The 22,310-nt window shown below is 42.7% G+C and overlaps 1 protein-coding gene across 1 annotated transcript; it reads left to right on the forward strand.

Moving 5' to 3' along the window:
* The first annotated feature begins 36 nt into the window (after positions 1 to 36).
* On the forward strand, positions 37 to 19,404 carry LOC139385603 (lactase/phlorizin hydrolase-like). Its single transcript, XM_071130811.1, has 17 exons — positions 37 to 640; positions 3,675 to 3,745; positions 3,893 to 3,976; positions 4,338 to 4,431; positions 5,213 to 5,297; positions 7,305 to 7,974; positions 8,083 to 8,734; positions 8,864 to 10,417; positions 11,245 to 11,513; positions 11,605 to 11,895; positions 12,059 to 12,257; positions 12,525 to 12,727; positions 13,010 to 13,116; positions 13,306 to 13,437; positions 13,677 to 13,900; positions 14,057 to 14,293; positions 19,193 to 19,404. The coding sequence occupies exons 1-17, from the start codon at positions 37 to 39 to the stop codon at positions 19,402 to 19,404; spliced, it is 5,688 nt and encodes a 1,895-aa protein (XP_070986912.1).
* The last annotated feature ends 2,906 nt before the right edge of the window (positions 19,405 to 22,310 follow it).

Raw genomic sequence — 22,310 nt, forward strand, 5'->3', positions numbered from 1 at the left:
AAAGGCTTACTGTGCAGTTCACCTTCCACCACCAAGATGAAGAACCTGGTGCGGGTTCTCTATCTGTACCTGATGTGCCTCTATGGCTGTCTGTGTCAGGAAGATGACCCACAGGACTTTATGCTTCTAGCAGGCCCTCTCACCAACCACTTGAGGATGGACTTGAGCACCAAACCCATTGATGCCTTTGACTGCAGTCATCCCCTTCCCTTGGGCTCCAGGGCCTACTTCCAGTATCTCCAGAGTCGGGGAGTAACTCATTTCAAAGTTCCCCTGTCCTGGGCTCAACTTTTGCCCACAGGTGACCCCAGCCAGCCCAGTCAGCCTGCATTGTCTTGCTACCGGAACTTCTTGGAACAGCTAGTGGAAGTAGGCCTCAAACCACTTGTTGTCTTGCATCGCTCTGCTTTACCAGAGGCCCTGAAATCCAGGTATGGGGGCTGGGAAAGCGCAGAGCTGCTAGATGTATTTCAGCAATATGCTGAATTTGTTTTTCTGGCGTATGGAGAACTGGCACACTCTTGGGTGACACTGAGCCACATCGAAGAGCTGAGGGATGAGGTGAATCTGCAGCTAAAACACGCTCTCCATGCCCACGCCGACGTGTACCACCTCTACCATCACCTGTTTCCTGGACAAGGTAAACCCTTAATTAGCATGTGGTAGAAGATGTACATTATTCACAGGGTTTTGAGGAACAGTTTACAGAGATAACAATTAATTTTCCTTTATTTTTAAAAGAGTCCAATTGCAAGGGAGCCCTGCATGCACACAATTTACAAAATACAATCACATACAGACACAAAATCACAAACACAGTTAAGAAAAACAATCACGTTCCTCAGCAAAGAGGTCCACAACCAACATTTTGAACTGCCCGAGAGGCACTAGTACATCCAGTTGTATTAAACTCTGTAGATTTATGGCACAATGGGGTGTAAAGAAACAAAAGCTGAATTACCTAACTGAGGAGACCGAATGGATTTCCAGAGTTAGCCATCCCTTAGACAGGGTATGGCAACTCCTAAATCTAAAGGTTATTAACGCTGTTAGGTACAGTGGGAGTTTTTTCTTTTTAAATAGCTTTATGAATAAAAGAGGGCCAGCCTACTTTCTGGTAAAGAATGCAGTGGTGTGTTGCACCTGTCGCCCACAATAAATACTCCTACAGTATTGTGGGTTCTTATGAAGATCTTTAGTGCTACAAGGTGTTTGAGTTGTTTGGAACCGACAAGTTTTCATAGCAAAGCGGCGTTGGGTTTAGACAGATTTTGTAAAAAAAAAAATCACAAAATATCGGTCAACCGGATGTGAAAGAGGTCAGTGACTGTGCCTCAATTATGTCCCATCCTTGACTTTTCTAGTACTATCATTCATGTTTGCATGTATATTGTTTTCCTTATCAGGAGAGATTATTTCTGGCCAAGTGTTGTGAATGCCGTTAGATAGCAAAGGTTAGAATCCGGGGAAAAGTGAAACACTGCATGGTCTCTCTCTCTCTCTCTCTCTCTCTCTCTCTCTCTCTCTCTGAATGCACAGAGATGTCAAAATGTGTTTCAAAAATCGTCAGAGTAATTATTTTAACCTAAAGCATTTAATAAAGACATGTATAGTACAATAGTATGGGGAATGAGAGGGCTACTTACACAGTGTTTGGAAGGGATCACAGCAGTGATTGAAGGAGGGTATGAGTTGAGGTGTTCAAAGGCTTCAGTGCAGGGCAGGCTTTTTCTGGGAAGACAAAAAACTGCAGTTTTGTGAAAACCCTGTCAAACTGCAGCAACCTTATCCTTGTTCATATTAATTATATTTAGACTAGATTAGGAAGGGAATTTCCTCTACACAGACACAGAGACAACAACTGGTAGACAATAGAACTCACAGGGCTGAGCTTGCTTTATGCATGTTTGCATCATGCAGTTCTATGCAACTTTAGGCCTTGTAAAAAATGTACTCAAATCTGTCGTCACTATTATGTTGAATGATTCACTCCAGTTACTTTTGGATTGAAAACGTATATGCAGCCTAGCCAGCCCAAGTTTGAATATAAACCAAATTTGATCACATTCACATTTTTGCCTGACACAAATGGACTATAAATACATAACGTTATCAAATTAGTTATCCTGATGAAATGGACAGCGCACATAGGCTGTATGCATCTGCTCTTATTAGTAGCCTACGGTTAATCAGACTGAAAAATTGCTGCATCATTTAAATCATGAGTTTTTGCTTTTGTCTGTCCGGAGTGATTGTGTTTTCATCTTTGCTAAATAAATTCCGGAGGAAAGTGGAAAACCTACTTGAGCGCACGCAAAAAAATACGCTGAGTCAACCTCTCTTTAATCTCTGTTAATGGATGATGCGATGGAAGCTATCAAATCATTCAGAAATTGATTTCGTCATCCCAGAGAAGACAGTCGAAGGTTCTATAAGTTCAGCAAGTAAAGTGTTGTTATGTGCACAATTACCTCTGCAAGCTGATTTTAGTTTCCCTTGTCGGCAGAACTTTCCCTCTCGTAGTGTCCTCTAAAAGCAAATTATTGCATGTCCAAAAACACAGTGGTGTTTAAGCCGCTTGAGAACATCCCTGTTTCAACTTTCTCGTTGTGTGGGTGCAGTTTGAATATGCAGACCTTCATCATGATCGATGCAGCTTTTTCCCAGAAGCTTGAATCTGATGTGGGCATTTATATGCTGCCTGCTGAACGATCGATGTTCTTCAGGTCACTGTACCCATCTATCGCCTAGGCCAAGGCTCAGACTTTCCAAAAAGCAGGCCAGGCCAGGAATACAGCTGGCTTGGTGAAAGACTCCTTGTTAACCAGCTATACTTTTGATACCAGTTGGTATTGAACGCCCTCACCTTTTCATCATTCTTCATGAAACTGATCTCAGGCAGAGGTCGACACTCACTTTTAATTTGCACCGTGTACCCCAGAGAATGAAAGGGGTTCTTCAACAAAAAGTCGACAACATTGTCGGCAGCGTTGGCCATTCTACCATTCTGGCGGAGAAATCTCCACATTCGCGCTGGTAGCTAGCTAGCAAGGCAAATTTAAATAAATATCACTAACTGGACACAAAATAAAGTTCTAAAACCAATAAATCAATTTATAATATACTTCCTCCGTCTCCTGTAAATTGAAAAAAAATATTTTGAATTGAGTAATATATTTTTAAAAAGCTCAACTATTACTTTTTACTCTTAATCTCTATCCAACAATGTCACCAAGCTTCTCAACACATAGAGCCCCCATAATGATCTGTGGCACAATCCCAATACAACTCACAATGTTAATTCTCTGATCCTAATTCTATGATTGGATGGAGAACATGTCAGTTTATACTGCAAAAGTTTTGATTGGTTGGAAGACGTCCCCTGGAGGTGGTCATAATTACCATGTATGTCTATGAAAGGTCAATGTAGCCAGAGGACGGAAGATAGCTGTCCTCCGGCTAAACCATGGTGCTACCCCGGACAGTGTTGTTTAAATTCCTGTAGACCTTCATTGCAAAACAGTGTATTTTAATCATTTTTATATAATTAACATAACTTTTAAAACATTTTATAAAATTTCTCTGAGGAGGATGGTCCTCCCATGGAACTGGATTGCTAACATTGTCACTGTTTTTATAACACATCAGCCCTCTATTCTGTGCTCTCCTCTCAGGCGGCCATGTGTCGATTGGCGTAAGGGCCAGTGATGTTTCAATCCTTTACCAAGGCGAGGCTGCCATTAAGGTATGGGTACAGTACCTTTGACATTTGGACAATTGAATGTGTCACAATGTCAGACTCCAAAGCAAATGTGAAACCTGCACAGGGTTTATACTTTTCCCAAGGCACCCACCGTATTGCTGTGATGGTGATAACATATTTCCCATTCAGGAGTCCCTAGATTTCCTGTCAGTGCAAATTGAGTACAACTGCACCTCTAAATCAAACCTGGCAGAGGAGCTGAGAAGATTACAGGTAGTTTACTCTTCCATTCTCTGATAAAGTGTGTCTTAATGAAAGGAAGAAAAGAGCCTCACATGAAAGTGTATTTTATTACTGTCTTATCTTACCATCAATTATTAAATGTCTAATTGCCAATATCCTTGTAAGTTACTGTAAACCTTGTGTGTGAAACTCATAATGTTTTACCCCAAAATGGAAAACTGTGAATAATGTGAGATTTTGTATATACAGTTTGAAGGTTGAAGAGGCTGAATACAGAATGTCCTAATATGATTTCTCTAATTTAGATGAAAACACACAACCATTCATCTGCAACTCATAATTGTCTCATAAAAGCCAGCCCCTGAATGACGATCCCTTTGTCATGTTTTAGAAGGCCAATGGTCAGATACCCATTGTGATTTACAAGATGAATATCAAAGGCTGTTCCTTCAGTCAATTCCAGCCACTCGGTAACATCTTGCAAGGTAAATCATGTGAAGCTGCATAAATGTACACACGCACGCTTTGTAGACCATCAGATTAATCACTGGTGTCTTGTGTGATCATACCATTCAACCTCAGTGTGATGGTTACAATTGCATTTGCTTACAGACAGTTCACCCATACTCAAGTCTAGTGTCACATTATAGACATCTCTACACTGTCAAATAAACGTGTCGGTGATGACATCTCAAAAACCAGATGGTGGATTCAAATCAAGAGAGTGATTTGTAGTAGTTACAGTGCCAGAGACCATCATTTTATTGATGTTATCTCCACAAAGATGTTATCCAATATAAAATGTCATAGTCCAATTTGATTGTAAAGGCATTATGAAATTCTGACTTGTTGTTATCATGGTCCGGAGTACGCTGCAAAGTGCTAGCTAGTTAAAGGGCAATCTAGTATTGGAACAACAACAAAGTGGTTATCCCACCACTTCTTTGGTAAACAGCTCAGGTATATGACTGGAGAAATGTAACTACTAAATGTAACTACTATGCATGCAAGAATTTACCATAGATGAGATCAAATTACAGTTCAGTTTAATGTTTGAAGCTATACAGTGTTCAAACCCTCCACCTCCAGTCTAGCGGTCTCAATTACCAACTCACTTAAAACTGTGAGCATACCCTTTATAATTAATATATCCTTTATGGATTTTGCAAATATAGATCATATAAAATGTAACCCGATGTTCATATCAAATCATTTTTTGAGGAATTTGAAGAACAACCCCCTATGTGTGGTCTAAAATCATTACAGTTCTGCGAAATGGGGACCTGCAAATTCTGGGATGTGACATGGTTGACTTGTTTGAGGAGCTGGATTTGGTGGACACTCTGAATAGGTACAAATCCACTTGTTGTTTACATGCACTATTTGGAAATGTAGTAATAGATCAAATAGTCTACTATTAGCATAATGGAATATAAAAAGTCTGAATTAACCTTTTGTCTTTTTTGTATTTTAGTGTGAATTCATACCTCTGTATGTACAGTATCTGCAGTGCCTTCAGAAAGTATTCACACCCCTAGACTTTTTCCACATTTTGTTGTGTTACAGCCGGAATGTAAAATGTATTAAATTGAGATTTTGTGTCACTGATCTACACACAATACTCCATAATGTCAAAGTGGAAATGCTTACAAATTAATAAAACATGAATAGTTTAAATGGCTTGAGTCAATAAGTATTCAACCCTTTAATTATGGCAAGTTACGTTCAGGAGTAAAAATGTGCTTAACAAGTCACATAATAAATAGCACGGAATCACTCTGTGTGCAAAAATATTGGTTAATATGATTTTTAAATGAGTACCCCATCTCCGAACCTCACACATACAATTATCTGTAAGGTCCCTCAGTTTAGTTTAGTTTATTAATTCGACCATTTTAAAAAACAAGAACACAGAAAACTTAAAAGCCATACATGCACATTAATAAAATCATTGAGAATAACACACAATAAATTCTGGGACTTATTTCCATTGTGGTCCTTTTGAGACAAGATCAAAAACAGTATGGCAATGTAGGGGTTATTCATATGGGCACAGAAGACATCAAACATATTTTTACTTTATTTTTAAAGCTGTCCAGAGAGGATGCTGTTTTTTTGTGTTTTTTTTTCAAATGGTTAGCAAAAGAAGGGCACCTATTGGTAGAATTACACTTTGAATGGTGTATCAATACACCCAGTCACTACAAAGATACAGGCGCCCTTCCTACCTCAGTTGCTGAAAAGGAAGGAACCCGCTCAGGGATTTCACCATGAGGCCAATGGTGATTTTAAAACAGTTACAGAGTTTAATGGCTGTGATAAAAGGGAAGGGAAAGGGGATACCTAGTTGTACAACTGAATGCTTTCAACTGAAATGTGTCTTCTGCATTTAACCCTCTGAATCAGAGAGGTGTGGGGGGCTGCCTTAATCGACATCCATGTCTTTGGCACCCGGGGAACAGTGTGTTAAATGTCTTGCTCAGGGGCAGAATGACAGAGATAACTGAGAATGGATCAACAACACAGGAGTTACTCCACAATATTAACAAAAGTGAGAGAGCAAATTGAAGGAAGCCTATACAGAATATAAAATATTCCACAGCATGCATCCTGTTTTCAACAAGGCACTAAAGTAATACTGCAAAAAATGTGTCAAAGAAAGTAATTTTTGGTCATGAATACAAAACGTTATATTTTGGGCAAATCTTCAAGCATGGTGGTGGCTGCATCATGTTATGGGTATGCTTGTCATTGGCAAGGACTTAAGGAGTTTGAGCTAAGCACAGGCAAAATCCTAGAGGAAAACTTGGTTCAGTCTCTTTTCCAACAGACACTGGGAGCCAAATTCAACTTTCAGCAGGACAATTACCTTAAACACAAGGTCAAATATACACTGGAGTTGCTTACCAAGATGACATTGAATGTTAGAGTGGCCAAGTTATGTATTTGACTTAAATTCGCTTGAGAATCTATGGCAAGACTTGAAAATAGCTGCCTAGTAACGATCAACAACCAACTTGACAGAGCTTGAAGAATGTTTTAAAGAAGAAATGGGCAAATATTGTACAATCCAGCTCTTATAGAGTTACCCAGAAAGACTCACAACTGTAATTGCTGCCAAAGGCGATTCTAACATGTATTGACTCAGGGGGTTGAATACTTATCTAATCAAGATATATTAGTATTTTATTTACCACTTTGACATAAGAGCATTTTGTGTAGATTGTTGACAAAAAATGGCAAATCCATTTTAATCCTACTTTGTAACAAAACAAAATGTGGAAAAAGTCAAGGGGTGTAAATACTTTCTTAACGGCACTGTATTTAATGTTGCCCTTCACCTCTCTTGCTCGGCTAGTCTTTCAGATCACACTGGGGATGCACTGTCAGTAAACTACCAGAGAGTGTGGGATAAGTTTGGAACTCAGACCATTTCTGAGCGGGACATCTTCCTGAATGAGTCTTTTCCTGATGGCTTCCAGTGGGCCACTTCCAGTGAGTCCTTTAAAGTCGAGGGTGGCTGGTCTGAGCATGGGAAGGGTGAGACCATTTGGGACCGCTTTGGCCATGAGCACCAAGTCTTTGAGAATCAGACTGCAGACCTGGCTTGTGACAGTTACAATAAAGTCGACTATGACGTCTATCTCCTGAGAGGTCTACTTGTCAAAACCTACCAGTTCTCTATCTCCTGGGCCCGCATTTTCCCCTCTGGCCACTGGGGGAGCCACTCTGAGAAAGGTGCGCTTTACTATGACAGCCTGATCAACGCGCTGATAGAGGCGGGTATAGAACCTGCTGTGACCCTGCACCACTGGGATCTTCCCCAGGCACTCCAGGACTATGGAGGCTGGACCAATGTTTCCATTGCAGAAGCCTTTAAAGACTATGCCGACTTCTGCTTCTTCAGGTTTGGAGATAGGGTTAGGACCTGGAACACTTTCAGTAGCCCCTGGGTGATTAGCCATGCTGGGTACGGTACCGGTCAGCATCCCCCTGGAATAAAGAACTATGTGGTTGCCTCCTACCAGGTGAGAGAACTAGCATCACTCTTTTCCCTTTAGCCCTTTGTTGACTTTGTGAATTGTAATTATTATTTCTTTGATGATTTTGATCCTTTGTGTGCCCCCCCAAAAAAGGTGACTCACAACATGCTCAAGTCCCACGCTGAAGCATGGCATGTTTACAACGACAAGTACCGGAAGGACCAGGGAGGTAAAGTAGGCATTGCCCTGGACTCCAACTGGGCTGAGCCTCCAAGCTCCTCTTCCAAGCCTGAAGATGTAGTGGCTGCAGACCGCTACCTGCAGTTCATGCTGGGATGGTTCGCCCATCCCATTTTTGTGGATGGGGACTATCCACCCTTGCTAAAGTCTCAGATTGAGCAGAAAAGGCGGAATTGTTCCCTCTCTGTGCCTGCCATACTCCCGTTCTTCACTGCAGCAGAGAGTAAGCGAATTCGCGGAACGGCAGATTTCCTGGGGCTCAACCACTACACCTCTCGCCTGGTCAATGCCAGTGATGGTGGCTGCGTGCCTGGACCAGAGGGGGTGGGAGACTTCAAAGCTCATGTGGACCATGCCTGGCCTTCTACCTCGTCTGACTCGATACACTCTGCACCCTGGGGCCTCCGTAGGCTGCTCAACTATGTTTCTGCAGAGTATCTGAATGTCACTAAGGTGCCCGTCTACATAACTGGAAATGGGATGCCCACGGGGTACAGCGGGGACACTATCAATGACACGGAGCGTACAGAGTACTTAAAGGGCTACATCAACGAAGCACTGAAAGGTAAGTCTCTGGAATGTGTTAGACCAGGGGTCACCTAGCCCTGTACAGAAGGAGTGTTTTGAGACTGTTTGTAAGAATGATTGTTTATAAGTATTGTTTACCAGGATGATTTTGGTTGACTTTCAACAGCAATCCATCTGGATGGAGTGGACGTGCAGCGTTTCACTGTGCAGTCACTGATGGATGGGTTCGAGGGGCCAAAGGGCTACAGCCAAAGGTTTGGTTTGCACTATGTCAACTTTGAAGACCCTAACAGGCCCAGAACCCCAAAGCAGTCAGCCTATTTCTACTCTGATATTATCAAGAGAAATGGGTTTTCTGATACAAGAGAAAGAAGTCCACAACAAGAACCAAAGTTTCAAACCGTTGTGCGGCAACCCACTCTGCCCCCGTCCGAGGTTCCCTCCAGATCCAAGGTTGTCTGGGAGAAGTTCTCCAGTCAGTCCAATTTCCAGAGGAAGCTCTACCACTACGGCACCTTTCCAAAGGGCTTCCAATGGGGAGTGACGTCCTCAGCCTATCAAATAGAAGGTGGCTGGAATGTTGACGGAAAGGGTGCAAGTGTATGGGATACCTTCACCCACAAGCCTGGCAGTACTACCGAAGATGCCAATGGTGACATAGCCTGTGACAGTTACCACCGACTAGAGGAAGACCTGTACATGATAAGGGCCCTAAGGGTTAAGACCTACCGATTCTCCCTGTCCTGGTCCAGGATCTTTCCCGATGGTCGGCGCAATTCCTTGAACCAGAAGGGTGTTAACTACTACAACAGGCTCATTAACGGCCTACTAGCTTATAACATAACCCCCATGGTGACACTCTACCACTGGGACCTCCCTCAGGCCCTGCAGGACCTTGATGGCTGGGACAACATCCAGATGGTTGAGATCTTTAACGACTTCTGTGACTTCTGCTTTTCCACCTTTGGGGAGCGAGTAAAGTTTTGGTTGACCTTCAACCAACCCTATACAATTGCCTGGTCAGGATATGGTCTGGGGCAGATCCCACCAAATGTCAGGAAGCCTGGGGATGCACCATATAGAGTCGCTCATAACCTTCTAAAGGCACATGCCACGGTGTACCACAACTATGACAAGAAATACCGCAAATCCCAAGGCGGTCTGGTCTCCATCGCCCTCAACGCAGACTGGGCTGAGCCCAAAGATGTCAACAACCCCCGGGAAGTCATGGCTGCAGACCGTGCCCTGCAGTTTCAGCTTGGCTGGTTCGCTCACCCAATCTTCAAAACTGGTGATTACCCTGACGCCATGAAGTGGCAGGTGGGCAACAAGAGTGAGCTCCAAGGCCTGCCAGGTTCCAGGCTCTCCACGTTAACCAATGATGATAAGGCCTACATCAGAGGTACTGCTGATGTCTTCTGTCTAAATGCTTATACCACTAAGGTGATACGTCAAGTAACTGCCAGGCTTAGTCCTCAGTCCTATTATAACGACCAGGACATTGGAGAGGAGGAGGAGGGTGATTCCCCCACAACTGCCATCAAAGGGCAGAGGGCTGTAGCATGGGGCTTACGGAGACTCCTCAACTGGATCAAGGAGGAGTACGGAGATCCAGAGATTTATGTCACAGAGAATGGAGTTCCAACGGCTTCAAAGACCACAGTGGATGACACTGACAGAATATTCTACTACAAAACCTACATTGACGAGGCTTTGAAAGGTAAGATCTAATGATATATTTATGTTAAGAGAATTGTGTTCTCAATGTTCATAAACCAATTCAATTTAACTACTCAGTCTGCTCATCAGGATTTGTAAGATACGGATTGAAATTAAGCAGACGGAGGCCCAGCTAACATAGTCAAAATGGCTTTATTCACGAGAGCGCTGGTCTGTTGTACAAAACCATTCCTATTTATACTGGCTTCTTACGCACATATTTTCACACAAAAACAGCCTATGCACATGGGTACACACACAACAGTAGGTATCCTACGCACATACTGTACCACTACCCAGCCGACAAAGATTAGGAAGACCTTGGGACCTTGAGATGTACTCCCTGTCCTTTCCCAAATCTCTAGTCAGGTCGGCACCGAATTTTGCTCAAAAATCTTGTCTGTGTTTAAAATACCATAAAGACATAAACATTAGCTATATTGTTTTACCCTAATTCTGACTAGATCTACACATGTATTGATTATAATTTTATACAATCTAATCAATTCCATACAATTATATGGTTTCAGGGTGGGAATATTCTAATCATTCAATTAACAGATAAATCCCATTAACAATTTCCCTACAAGTTGCTCATTTCACCTTCAAGAGGTGGTGGGAGTTTGGGGGGGGGGGGGACGTTGTACTATGTCACTGACTATAATGCCTTCTAATTGCATTGAGGAAATAGTACAGACTGAGCAGAACACCAAGGGGCAAGCAAATGCAACTTACTTTGCTAGGGATTTCCGACATTTGCTGTAAAAAAAAAAAGAAAAGAAAAAAAGGTAATCTTCCAAAAGTAAATCTTCTCTCTTGTCCCCTTAGCCCATGACCTGGATGGTGTGAAGGTGAGGGGTTACAGTGTCTCGTCTCTTATGGACTCTTTTGAGTGGCTCAATGGGTACACAGTGGGCTTTGGTCTCCACCATGTGGACTTTACTCACCCAAGCCGACCCAGGACGCCCAAACGTTCAGCCCACTACTACCATCAAGTCGTGAGGGACAACGGTTTCCCTCAATCGGAGGATGGTACACCCATTTATGGAAACTTCCGTAAAGATTTCATCTGGAGCACAGCAACAGCATCTTACCAGGTGACTGCTCACTGAAAACAATTCCGAAAAGTTACGTGCCAATAAAAGCACCACGATATGTTTACCGTGTCATTTTATATCTCTTGTCCAGATTGAGGGGGGCTGGAGAGCAGATGGAAAGGGCCTCAGTATCTGGGATAAGTTTGCCCACACTCCTCTTAGAGTGTTCAATGATGACACAGGAGATATTGCCTGTGATAGTTATCATAAGGTGGAGGAGGATGTGGCTATGCTGAGGAGGCTGAAGGTGACCCACTACCGCTTCTCTATATCCTGGTCCAGGGTGCTCCCCGATGGCACCACCAAAAACATCAACGAGGCTGGCCTCAACTACTACAGTAGACTGGTTGACGCACTTCTCATTGCCAACATACAGCCTCATGTGAGTTTGGTGGCCATGAAGACATGCTCATGACTGGGATAATATGTAATTTACTATATCAAAGGGAGTTAATTACACATGCACTTTGAAAAACCTGAATTGACACATTAAACCCCTGCGGTAAATAATTGTTTCCTCTCTTCATGAATGTTCCTCTCTCCAGATTACCCTCTACCACTGGGACCTCCCTCAGGCTCTGCAGGATGTGGGGGGCTGGGAGAACGACAGCATCATTGACCGATTCAGAGAATATGCTGATTTTATCTTCACTCACCTTGGAGACAAAGTGAAGTTCTGGATCACCATCAATGAGCCTTACAATATTGCCAATATTGGCCACGGCTATGGAGCTGCCGCCCCAGGTACTACCTCTTTAATTCAGACTAAACAAATACTCATTTGGCTTGTATTTGCCGAACAATTGTTGACTGTTTTCAGCGTGTGTCTGTAGTAACAGGAAACAATCGTATCGTTGATATGCTAAACAGCTTCGAAATACAATAGCTTTAAAAAGAGATTCTAAAGTTACATTTTTTAAAGTTAGACCTCTTAAAAGAACTGTAGAAAGAGATCGTATTTATTTAAGTGTCTTCAGGATGCAGTTAAAACAATAATCCTTCCATGGCCAGGCATCAGCTTCAGACCTGGCACACTGCCCTACATAGTGGGCCACAACCTCATCAAAGCCCATGCCGAAGCCTGGCACCTGTACAACGATAACTACCGCACCAAGCAGGGAGGCATTATCTCCATCACCATCAACTCAGACTGGTCAGAGCCACGGAACCCCTACAAGCAGGAGGACGTAGAAGCTGCACGACGCGTTGTTCAGGTACAGTCTAATGCCTCACATTACATCAGTCATCAAAGTTCTCTCCACTACATCAGTGAAACTTTAGTATCCTGCGTAAAACATAATCGTGTATGTAGAGTTCCTGTACAGCATGTACCACATTTCGCATATTTGGCACAAAAGGCCTCAATAATGGTACAAACAAACATCATACTCAAGAGTTACATGAAGAGTGACCACATTATTCTTCTGTTGTTTCCCAGCTTTAAAGCCCCAATGTTCTTATTCAGTAACACTATTGGTTCCTTTCTCCTGTTGCAGTTCTATATCGGCTGGTTTGCCCACCCTATATTCAATGGAGACTACAGTGATACAATGAAGACAATCATTCGAGAGAGGAGCCTAGCAGCAGGCCTATCTAAATCACGGCAAGATAAATGTTTATTAGTAGCGCTAATTTTAAAAAGCCATAGAAGAATTTGCATTCATTCTGAGGAAATTATATGACTCAAACCCTAAATATAAAATAAATAATTAGTGATTCACAGATAAAATGCTCTGAACTGGCTATATGATGCACATATGGTCAACTGGCTATGAACTTCTTTTTTTTACAGGCTTCCTGAGTTTTCCCCTGCAGAGATCCAGAGGGTCAAAGGTACATATGATTACTTTGGGTTCAACCACTACACAACTGTCCTGGCATTCCCTGTTGAGTATGGGAACCTACAGCATTACGATGCAGACAGGTGAGAAATCAGCCACAAGAGCCTACACTATACAGGACATGAAAAATATGTATTCATGGTTAGATCAACAACTGGAGATGTGTATATAACTATATGAAGTCAACCTGTAAGGGCTATGTATCGTTTATGAATCTATTATAGTTCTTCTGTACGTCCTTGTTTCAAATTGAAGTCATGTTCCATTTCCAAACCCATATTTAGTTCAATTAAATATTCTGTCATTTTACTGTGTGTATTAGGGGCGCTGGAACGATTGCTGATCGCACCTGGCTGGACTCTGGCTCTGGCTGGCTGAAAGTTTCCCCATTTGGATTCCGCAAGATCCTCAACTTCATCAAGGAGGAGTACGGCGACCCACCCATCATCATCACAGAGAATGGGATCTCGGCGCGAGGGCCAGTGGATCTGAACGATGTCCACAGGATTCACTACTATGAGAATTACATCAATCAGGTCCTCAAAGGTAATATAGCAATTCACTATTTATATATTGACAGTATGAAATATAATTTACAAGTGAAACACCATCTTTAATGTTTTGGAAAACATTCCCACAACCTAATGAAATGTTCTGTGAACCTTTATAGAGCCAAATTTGGGTTTTCTCCTCTCTTTTCAGCATATTTGCTGGATGGGGTGGATATTCGAGGCTACACAGCCTGGTCTCTGATGGACAATCTAGAGTGGGCCACTGGCTTCTCAGAGAGATTCGGCCTGTTCTATGTGAACCGTTCTGACTCCAAACTTACACGAGTAGCCAAGAACTCTGTTGCCCGCTATGCTACCATCATCACCTGCAATGGATTCCCTGACCCCACTCTGGGGCCTCACGAGTGTTTGAATCCCGAGCCCGAAGGTAGAGTGACAACATTGTCTATCTCAGTGGATGCAACACTGTTGCACACAGTGCATTTCAGATGGAAAAAGCACATTTAAAGTGATTGATAATTCTGTATGTTTTACACACACACCATATCACACACCATACCTGCGAACCATAAAAGTTATCACACAATATTAAAAGACAGAAAGTGATTAGAAGGGTTTTTATAAACTCCTTAAAAGTCATTTTTAAAGAGGAGTTTACCCATTTTGAACTTTGCACTGCTTAAGTGGAGTGGTCATTGTAAACAAAAGGATGCCATTATGTTATCAAAGCACAAGGAGAGATACAGAGTGGCAGACAGGCTCGTGGTCAAAGCAGGCAGAGTGGTCAGGCAGGCAGGTACAGAGTCCAGAAACAGGCATGGGTCAAAACCAGGTGGACTAGAAAAAGGAGAATAGCAAAAAAGGAGTACGGGAAAAACACGCTGGTTGACTTGACTAAACATACAAGACGAACTGGCACAGAGAGACCGGAAACACAGGAATAAATACACTGGGGAAAATAAGCCACATCTGGAGGGGGCGGAGACAATCACAGGAACAGGTGAAACAGATCAGGGCGTGACATGTGTTTTATGTTCATATCTGGCATATTTTTTTTTGTGTGTCAGAAAACCTAAAATATTTACTACTCTATTCCCATAGAGAAAGTAGTCCTGAGATTAATAGATAAACAGTGGCTTGCGAAGGTATTCAACCCCCTTGGCATTTTTCCTATTTTGTTGCCTTACGACCTGGAATTAAAATAGATTTTTGGTGGGGTTGTATCATTTGATTTACACAACATGCCTACCACTTTGAAGATGCAAAATATTTTTTATTGTGAAACAAACAAGAAATAAGACAAAAAAACAGAAAACTTGAGCGTGCATAACTATTCAACCCCAAAAGTCAATACTTTGCAGAGCCACCTTTTGCAGCAATTACAGCTGCAAGTCTCTTGGGGTATGTCTCTATAAGCTTGGCACATCTAGCCATTGGGATTGTTGCCCATTCTTCAAGGCAAAACTGCCCCAGCTCCTTCAAGCTGGATGGGTTGTGCTGGTGTACAGCAATCTTGTCAAGGATCCCTCCGGAACTTTCATTACGCACACCTGGCCTCTATTCCCAGTGATTAGTAATTGTATAAGTGTGCCCTTGGTTTACCAGTGTCCAGTCGATTATTGTTACTATGTCCGTTGGTGCGTGTGAGTACCTGTGCTGTGTGTTTTGGCTTTCGTGCCATTGTGGATTGTGCAGATGATTACGGGTCTCGTCACGTGTGTTAATCATTGTGCGCGTGTGTTATTTATTCAAGGTACTTCTCTCTCTTTTGTTTGGGTTTCAACCCTGTGTTTTTGTATAGTTTTTGTTTGGTATTTGTTCACGTGTCTTTACACGGCACGCCATAATTTGGGTAAATTAAAAAACCCTATTATGCATTCCTGCGCCTGTCTCCCAAATTATTCATACCAACGTGACAGAATAATCAACCATTAAGGGAGACAGCGGAAATGGCCCGTCCGACGACGCTGCGACTGGGCCATCCGTCGCAACTTCGGCAGCTGCAACTGGCCCGTCCGACGTCGCCACAATGCGTCGGTCCGACAACGCAACTTCAGCAGCTGCAACTGGCCCATCCGACGCCGCCACAACCGGTCCGTCCAACGCCACTGCTACTGGTCCGTTTGATGCCGCCGAAACTTCGGCAGCGGAAACTGGTCCATCCGACTATGACGTAACTTCGGCAGCTGCATTGGGTCCTGATCGACCCGCACTGTGTTCCTGTGATCACCCTCGAGGCCGGTGTCGTTGCGCTGTTGGTGTAGTACTGTCACGGATCCCTCTGGAACTTTCATTATGCACACCTGGCCTCTATTCCCAGTGATTAGTAATTGGAAACTCAGCAAAAAAAGAAATGTCCTCTCACTGTCAACTGTGTTTATTTTCATGTGTAAATATTTGTATTAACATAATAAGATTCAACAACTGAGACATAAACTGAACATGTTTCACAGACATGTGACTAACATAAATGTAATAATGTGTCCCTGAACAAAGGGGGGGGATCAAAATCAAAAGTAGCGTTCGGTATCTGGTGTGGCCACCAGCTGCATTAAGTACTGCAGTGCATCTCTTCCTCATGGACTGCACCAGATTTGCCTATTCTTGCTGTGAGATGTTTCTCCACTCTTCCACCAAGGCACCTGCAAGTTCCCAGACATTTCTGGGCGGAATGGCCCTCACCCTCCGATCCAACAGGTCCCAGATGTGCTCAATGGGATTGAGATCCGGACTCTTCGCTGGCCATGGCAGAACACTGACATTCCTATCTTGCAGGAAATCACGCACAGAACGAGCAGTATGGCTGGTGGCGTTGTCATGCTGCAGGGTCATGTCAGGATGAGCCTGCAGGAAGGGTACCACATGAGGGAGGAGAATGTTTTCCCTGTAATGCACAGCGTTGAGATTGCCTGCAATGACAACAAGCTCAGTCTGATGATGCTGTCACACACCGCCCCAGACCATGACAGACCCTCCACCTCCAAATCTATCCTGCTCCAGAGTACAGGTCTCTGTGTAACCCTCATTCCTTCGATGATAAACGTGAATCCGACCACGACCCCTGGTGAGACAAAACCGCGACTTGTCAGTGAAGTGCACTTTTTGCCAGTCCTGTCTGGTCCAGCGACGGTGGGTTTGTGCCCATAGGCAACGTTGTTGCCGGTGATGTCTGGTGAGGACCTGCCTTACAACAAGCCTACAAACCCTCAGTCCAGCCTCTCTCAGCCTATTGCGGACAGTCTGAGCACTGATGGAGAGATTGTGCGTTCCTGGTGTAACTCGGGCAGTTGTTGTTGCCATCCTGTACCAGTCCCGTAGGTGTGATGTTCAGATGTACCGATCCTGTGCAGGTGTTGTTGCACATGGTCTGTCACTGCGAGGACGATCACCTGTTCGTCCTGTCTCCCTGTAGCACTGTCTTAGGCCCTGGCCGCATCTGCAGTCCTCATGCCTCCTTGCAGCATGCCTAAGGCATGTTCACGCAGATGAGCAGGGACCCTGGGCATCTTTCTTTTGGTGTTTTTTCAGAGTCAGTAGAAATGCCTCTTTTTAGTGTCCTATGTTTTCATACCTGTGACCTTAATTGACTCAAATGATGTCAATTACCCTATCAGAAGCTTCTAAAGCCATGACATCATTTTCTGGAATTTTCCAAGCTGTTTAAAGGCACAGTCAACTTAGTGTATGTAAACTTCTGACCCACTGGAATTGTGATACAGTGAATTGTAAGTTAAATAATCTCTGTAAACAATTGTTGGAAAAATGACTTGTCATGCACAAAGTAGATGTCCTAACCAACCTGCCAAAACTATAGCTTGTTAAACAAGACATTTATGGAGTGGTTGAAAAATGAGTTTTAATGACTCCAACCAAAGTGTTTGTAAACTTTTGACTTCAACTGTAGCTTTTTCCTTAATGGCCAAAAATATCAATTTTAGTCTCATCTGACCAGAGTACCTTCTTCCATATGTTTGGGGAGTCTCCCACATGCATTTTAGCGAACACCAAATGTGTTTGCTCATATTTTTCTTTTATCAATTGCTTTTTTTCTGGCCACTCTTCCGTAAAGCCCAACTCTGTGGAGTGTACGGCTTAAAGTGGTCCAATGGACAGATACTCCAATCTCCGCTGTGGAGCTTTGCAGCTCCTTCTGTGTTATCTTTGGTCTCTTTGTTGCCTCTCTGATTGATGCCCTCCTTGCCTGGTCTGTGAGTTTTGGTGTTTTTTTTTGTGGGGGCATATTCTTTCCATTTCTTAATAATGGATTTAATGGTGTTCCGTGGGATGTTCAAAGTTTCGGATGTTTTTTTGTAACCAAACCCTGATCTGTACTTCTCCACAACTTTGTCCCTGACCTGTTTGGAGAGCTCCTTGGTCTTCATGGTGCCGCTTGCTTGGTGCCTTTCAGAACAGGTGCAAATATACCGAGCTCATGTGACAGATCGTGACACTTAGATTGCACACAAGTGGACTTTATTTAACTAATTATGTGACTTCTGAAGGTAATTGGTTGCACCAGATCTTATTATGGGGCTTCATAGCAAAGGGGGTGAATACATACTGTGTACACGCACCACTTTTCCATTTATATATATATATATATTTCTTTTTTGAAACAAGTTATTTCTTTCATTTCACTTCACAAATTTGGACTATTTTGTGTATGTCCATTACATGAAATCCAAATAAAAATCCATTTAAATTACAGGTTGCAATGCAACAAAATAGGAAAAATGTCAAAGGGGATGAATAGTTTTGCAAGGCACTGTATGCACTGATATCAGGGGCAGCAGGTAGCCTAACAGTGTTGGGCCAGTAACAAAAAGGTCACTGGTTCAAATACACAGGCTAATAAGGTGAAAATCTGTCAATGTGCCCCTGAACACATTGTTTTACAGGGTCAGCCATAGTAGTACAGCACCCCTGGATACAACAGGTTAAGCAACAACCTTAAGTAAGCATTTCACGACAAGGTCTGTTGTATTCGGCGCATGTGACATATACAATTTTTTATTTATTTTTGTCCTAACCCTAAATTTGCTCCAGAGGTGCTGTACTACTATGGCTGACCCTGTAAAACAACACATTTGACAGCACCTATCCCGTGTATGCGACAATAAATCATGTATTTGTTTTGCAACAAAAGGACTATCTCCTTAAATGTTTCCTCGTCGTGTTGTGATGCGTTTTCATAAAAGTAATGACGCCCTTTTTTTTGTTAACAAGGAAGTTCAGAATGGGGAAATGCTCTTGATTGTCAATCTTACCACCTTACACCTGAACATGTTGTCTGATTAATTTCAATGAATTTATTCTCTTACCCCAGGAACGAGTGCACCCTCCACCACCTCGCCTATTTTATCAGTCGAGAACGTGAGCTTCCTTGGTATGGAGCTGTCATCGGGCAGTGCTGAGGTAGCCCTCTACAGCGTCTTTGCTCTCTCCATTACGGGTGTCCTCTCAGTCATCGCTGTAACCTATCTGTACCGGAAGTCAGACAGATCCTCTGTGGAATCTGTGAGGATGGAGGCACTCTGAACACATAGAGTGCGAGAAGGCTCTGCCCCATCCAACATAAATGTCTCATTGTCTCTGTTTTTTAAATAATCTGTCAATACTCTACCTGAAAAGTGCCTGTCTATTTGTGGTTTAGGAAAAATAGTTGTTGCTTAAATATCTGATGAATCATTAGTGTCTGCACCAAACGTTGCCTTCACTTGTTATTTTAAGAAATAAAGGACTAACTTTTGAAGCATTTCCAGTCTATGGTCATTATCATCAGTCGTCCAATAGAGGACGCTGTTTTATCAGATTCTCTGGTCTTTAGATTAGATTGGGGGTTTATAATACAGTTGTTCCTCCTTTAATGTATATACTTGATTTCATCAACGCAATCAGAAGGCATTTTAGTCAGTAACATTCTACAAAGTCCCAGGTCCCTCTGCCAACACCAATAAAGGTGCAATGCAAAAAAATTAGGCATTTATGTCTACAAAATATATATTTATTAGTCAAGCAACTAAACAGCTAAACCATAATTTAAAGGTCAGACAGGATTGTGTCGAGGCACAGATCTAGGGAAGGGTACCCAAACACTTCTGCAGCATTGAAGGTTTCCCAAGACACAGTGGTCTCCATCATTCTTAAATAGAAGACATTTGGAACCACAGAGAGTCTTCCTAGAGCTGGCCGCCCGGCCAAACTGAGCAATAGGGGGAGAAGGGCCTTGGTCAGGGAAGTGACCAAGAACCCGATGGTCACTCTGACAGAGCTCCAGAGTTTCTCTGTGGAGATGGGAGAGCCTTCCAGAAGGACAACCATCTCTGCAGCCCTCCACCAGGTGGTAGAGTGGCCAGACGGAAGCCACTCCTCAGTAAAAGATACATGACAGCCCGCTTGGAGTTTGCCAAACGGCAGCCAAAACACACTCAGACCATGAGAAACAAGATTCTCTGGTCTGATGAAACCAAGATTGAACTCTTTGGCCTGAATGCCAGCGTCACGTCTGGAGGAAACCTGCCATCCTATGGTGAAGCATGGTGGTGGCAGCATCATGCTGTTGGGATGTTTTTCAACAGCAGGGACTGGGAGACTAGTCAGGATTGAGTTAATGATGAACGGAGCAAAGTACAAAGAGATCCTTGATAAAAATCTGCTCCAGAGCACTCAAGACCTCAGACTGGGGCTAAGGACAACGACCCTAAGCATTCAGCCAAGACAACGCAGGAGTGACTTTGGGACAAGTCTCTGAATATCCTTGAGTGGTCCAACCAGAGCCCGGACTTGAACCCGATCAAACATCTCTGGAGAGACCTGAAAATAGCTATGCAGCAATGCTCCCCATCCAACGTGACAGAACTTGAGAGGATCTGCAGAGAAGAATGGGAGAAACTCCCCAAATAAAGGTGTGCCAAGCTTGTAGCATCACACCCAATAAGACTTGAGGCTGTAACAAAGTACCGTGCTTCAACAAGGTACTGAGTAAAGACTATGAATACGTATGTAAATGTACTAAATCACCACAATATCTCTGGGAAAGCGAGTGATAAGCTCTGTTTGTATACTATCCATAGGAACAAAAAAAATGTGTATGATGAGATCCCTAGGGAAGATATTAAATAGTTCCTTATTTGAAAATGGTATACAAGGTATACATGATGTAAATAATGATGATTGTAAAACCGAGGGTATTGTCTTGAAATTGGCCGCATTAAAGAAAGCATCTAGAACAATGTGTCTTTTAAAATAATCTGTAATACTAAAAATACATTTAATGAATAAACCATTACAAATGCGTATAAATGCTTAAATGCTTAAGACATTATTATAAATGCTAAAAGTTCAAATTAATTGTATAAATGTTCCAAAATACTTATTATTAATAGTTTATTATATTATTAATAGTTTATTATATAATATATAATAAACTATTCATTAATGTTTGTTGCCAAAGTATTACCAAAGTGACTCGTGCTATTAAGCTCATTATCAATTTTGTCACTGATACCTGTACTTGGCATACCCTTGTTTTGGGATATTTCCAACCTAAACTGTGTTTATCCCTCCTAATTGGTTTCAGAGTTCCAGTTGTGTACTTGCAAGCATGCATACAGAATGTGTGTTTACACTGTAGTAGCGCTGCAAGTCTATTATTTCGACCTCTGCAAATGTAGAGGGCAGTAATATTTGACATGTGTATATACAGTATATATGATATTATAAATACCTCACATGCGACTCGTAATAAGACACAAGGCCTTGGCCTAGCATCGTCTGGGTTAAGGAGGGTTTGGCCGGCAAGGGATATCTTTGTCTCATCGCGCACTAGCGACTCCTGTGGCGGGCCGGGCGCAGTGCACGCTGACCAGTGCACGCTGACCAGGTTGCTAGGTGTACGGTGTTTCCTCCGACACATTGGTGCAGCTGGCTTCCGGGTTGGATGCGCGCTGTGTTAAGAAGCAGTGCGGCTTGGTTGGGTTGTGTTTCGGAGGACGCATGGCTCTCGACCTTCGCCTCTCCCGAGCTCGTACGGGAGTTGTAGCGATGAGACAAGACAGTAACTACTAACAATTGGATACTACGAAATTGGGGAGAAAAAGGTGGTAAAAATAATAAAATAAAATAAATAATACATTTAAAAAATAAGACACAAGGCCTATTCAAATTTGTATCTGATGCCATAAAGTTGAGTAACAGGCAATCAATAAAGATCTGAGAATGGAATTGTAAATACATGAATTGAATTACTTTGTAAAATGAATGGATTCACATAAAAGACATGAAGCTTAAGTTACAAGGCAATAATTACAATAACAAAGCAAGGCATGATCAGAGAGAGAAAGAGAGAAATCATAGCCTGAAAGGCCATGCACCAAAAGAAAGGGGTAGTGGAGAGAAAGAAAGAAAGAGTCTCTCACCATAGCAGATCAGGAAGAAAAATAAGA

The sequence above is a fragment of the Oncorhynchus clarkii genome, chromosome 3 (genome assembly GCF_045791955.1).
Source record: "Oncorhynchus clarkii lewisi isolate Uvic-CL-2024 chromosome 3, UVic_Ocla_1.0, whole genome shotgun sequence".
Taxonomy (NCBI): Eukaryota; Metazoa; Chordata; class Actinopteri; order Salmoniformes; family Salmonidae; genus Oncorhynchus; species Oncorhynchus clarkii.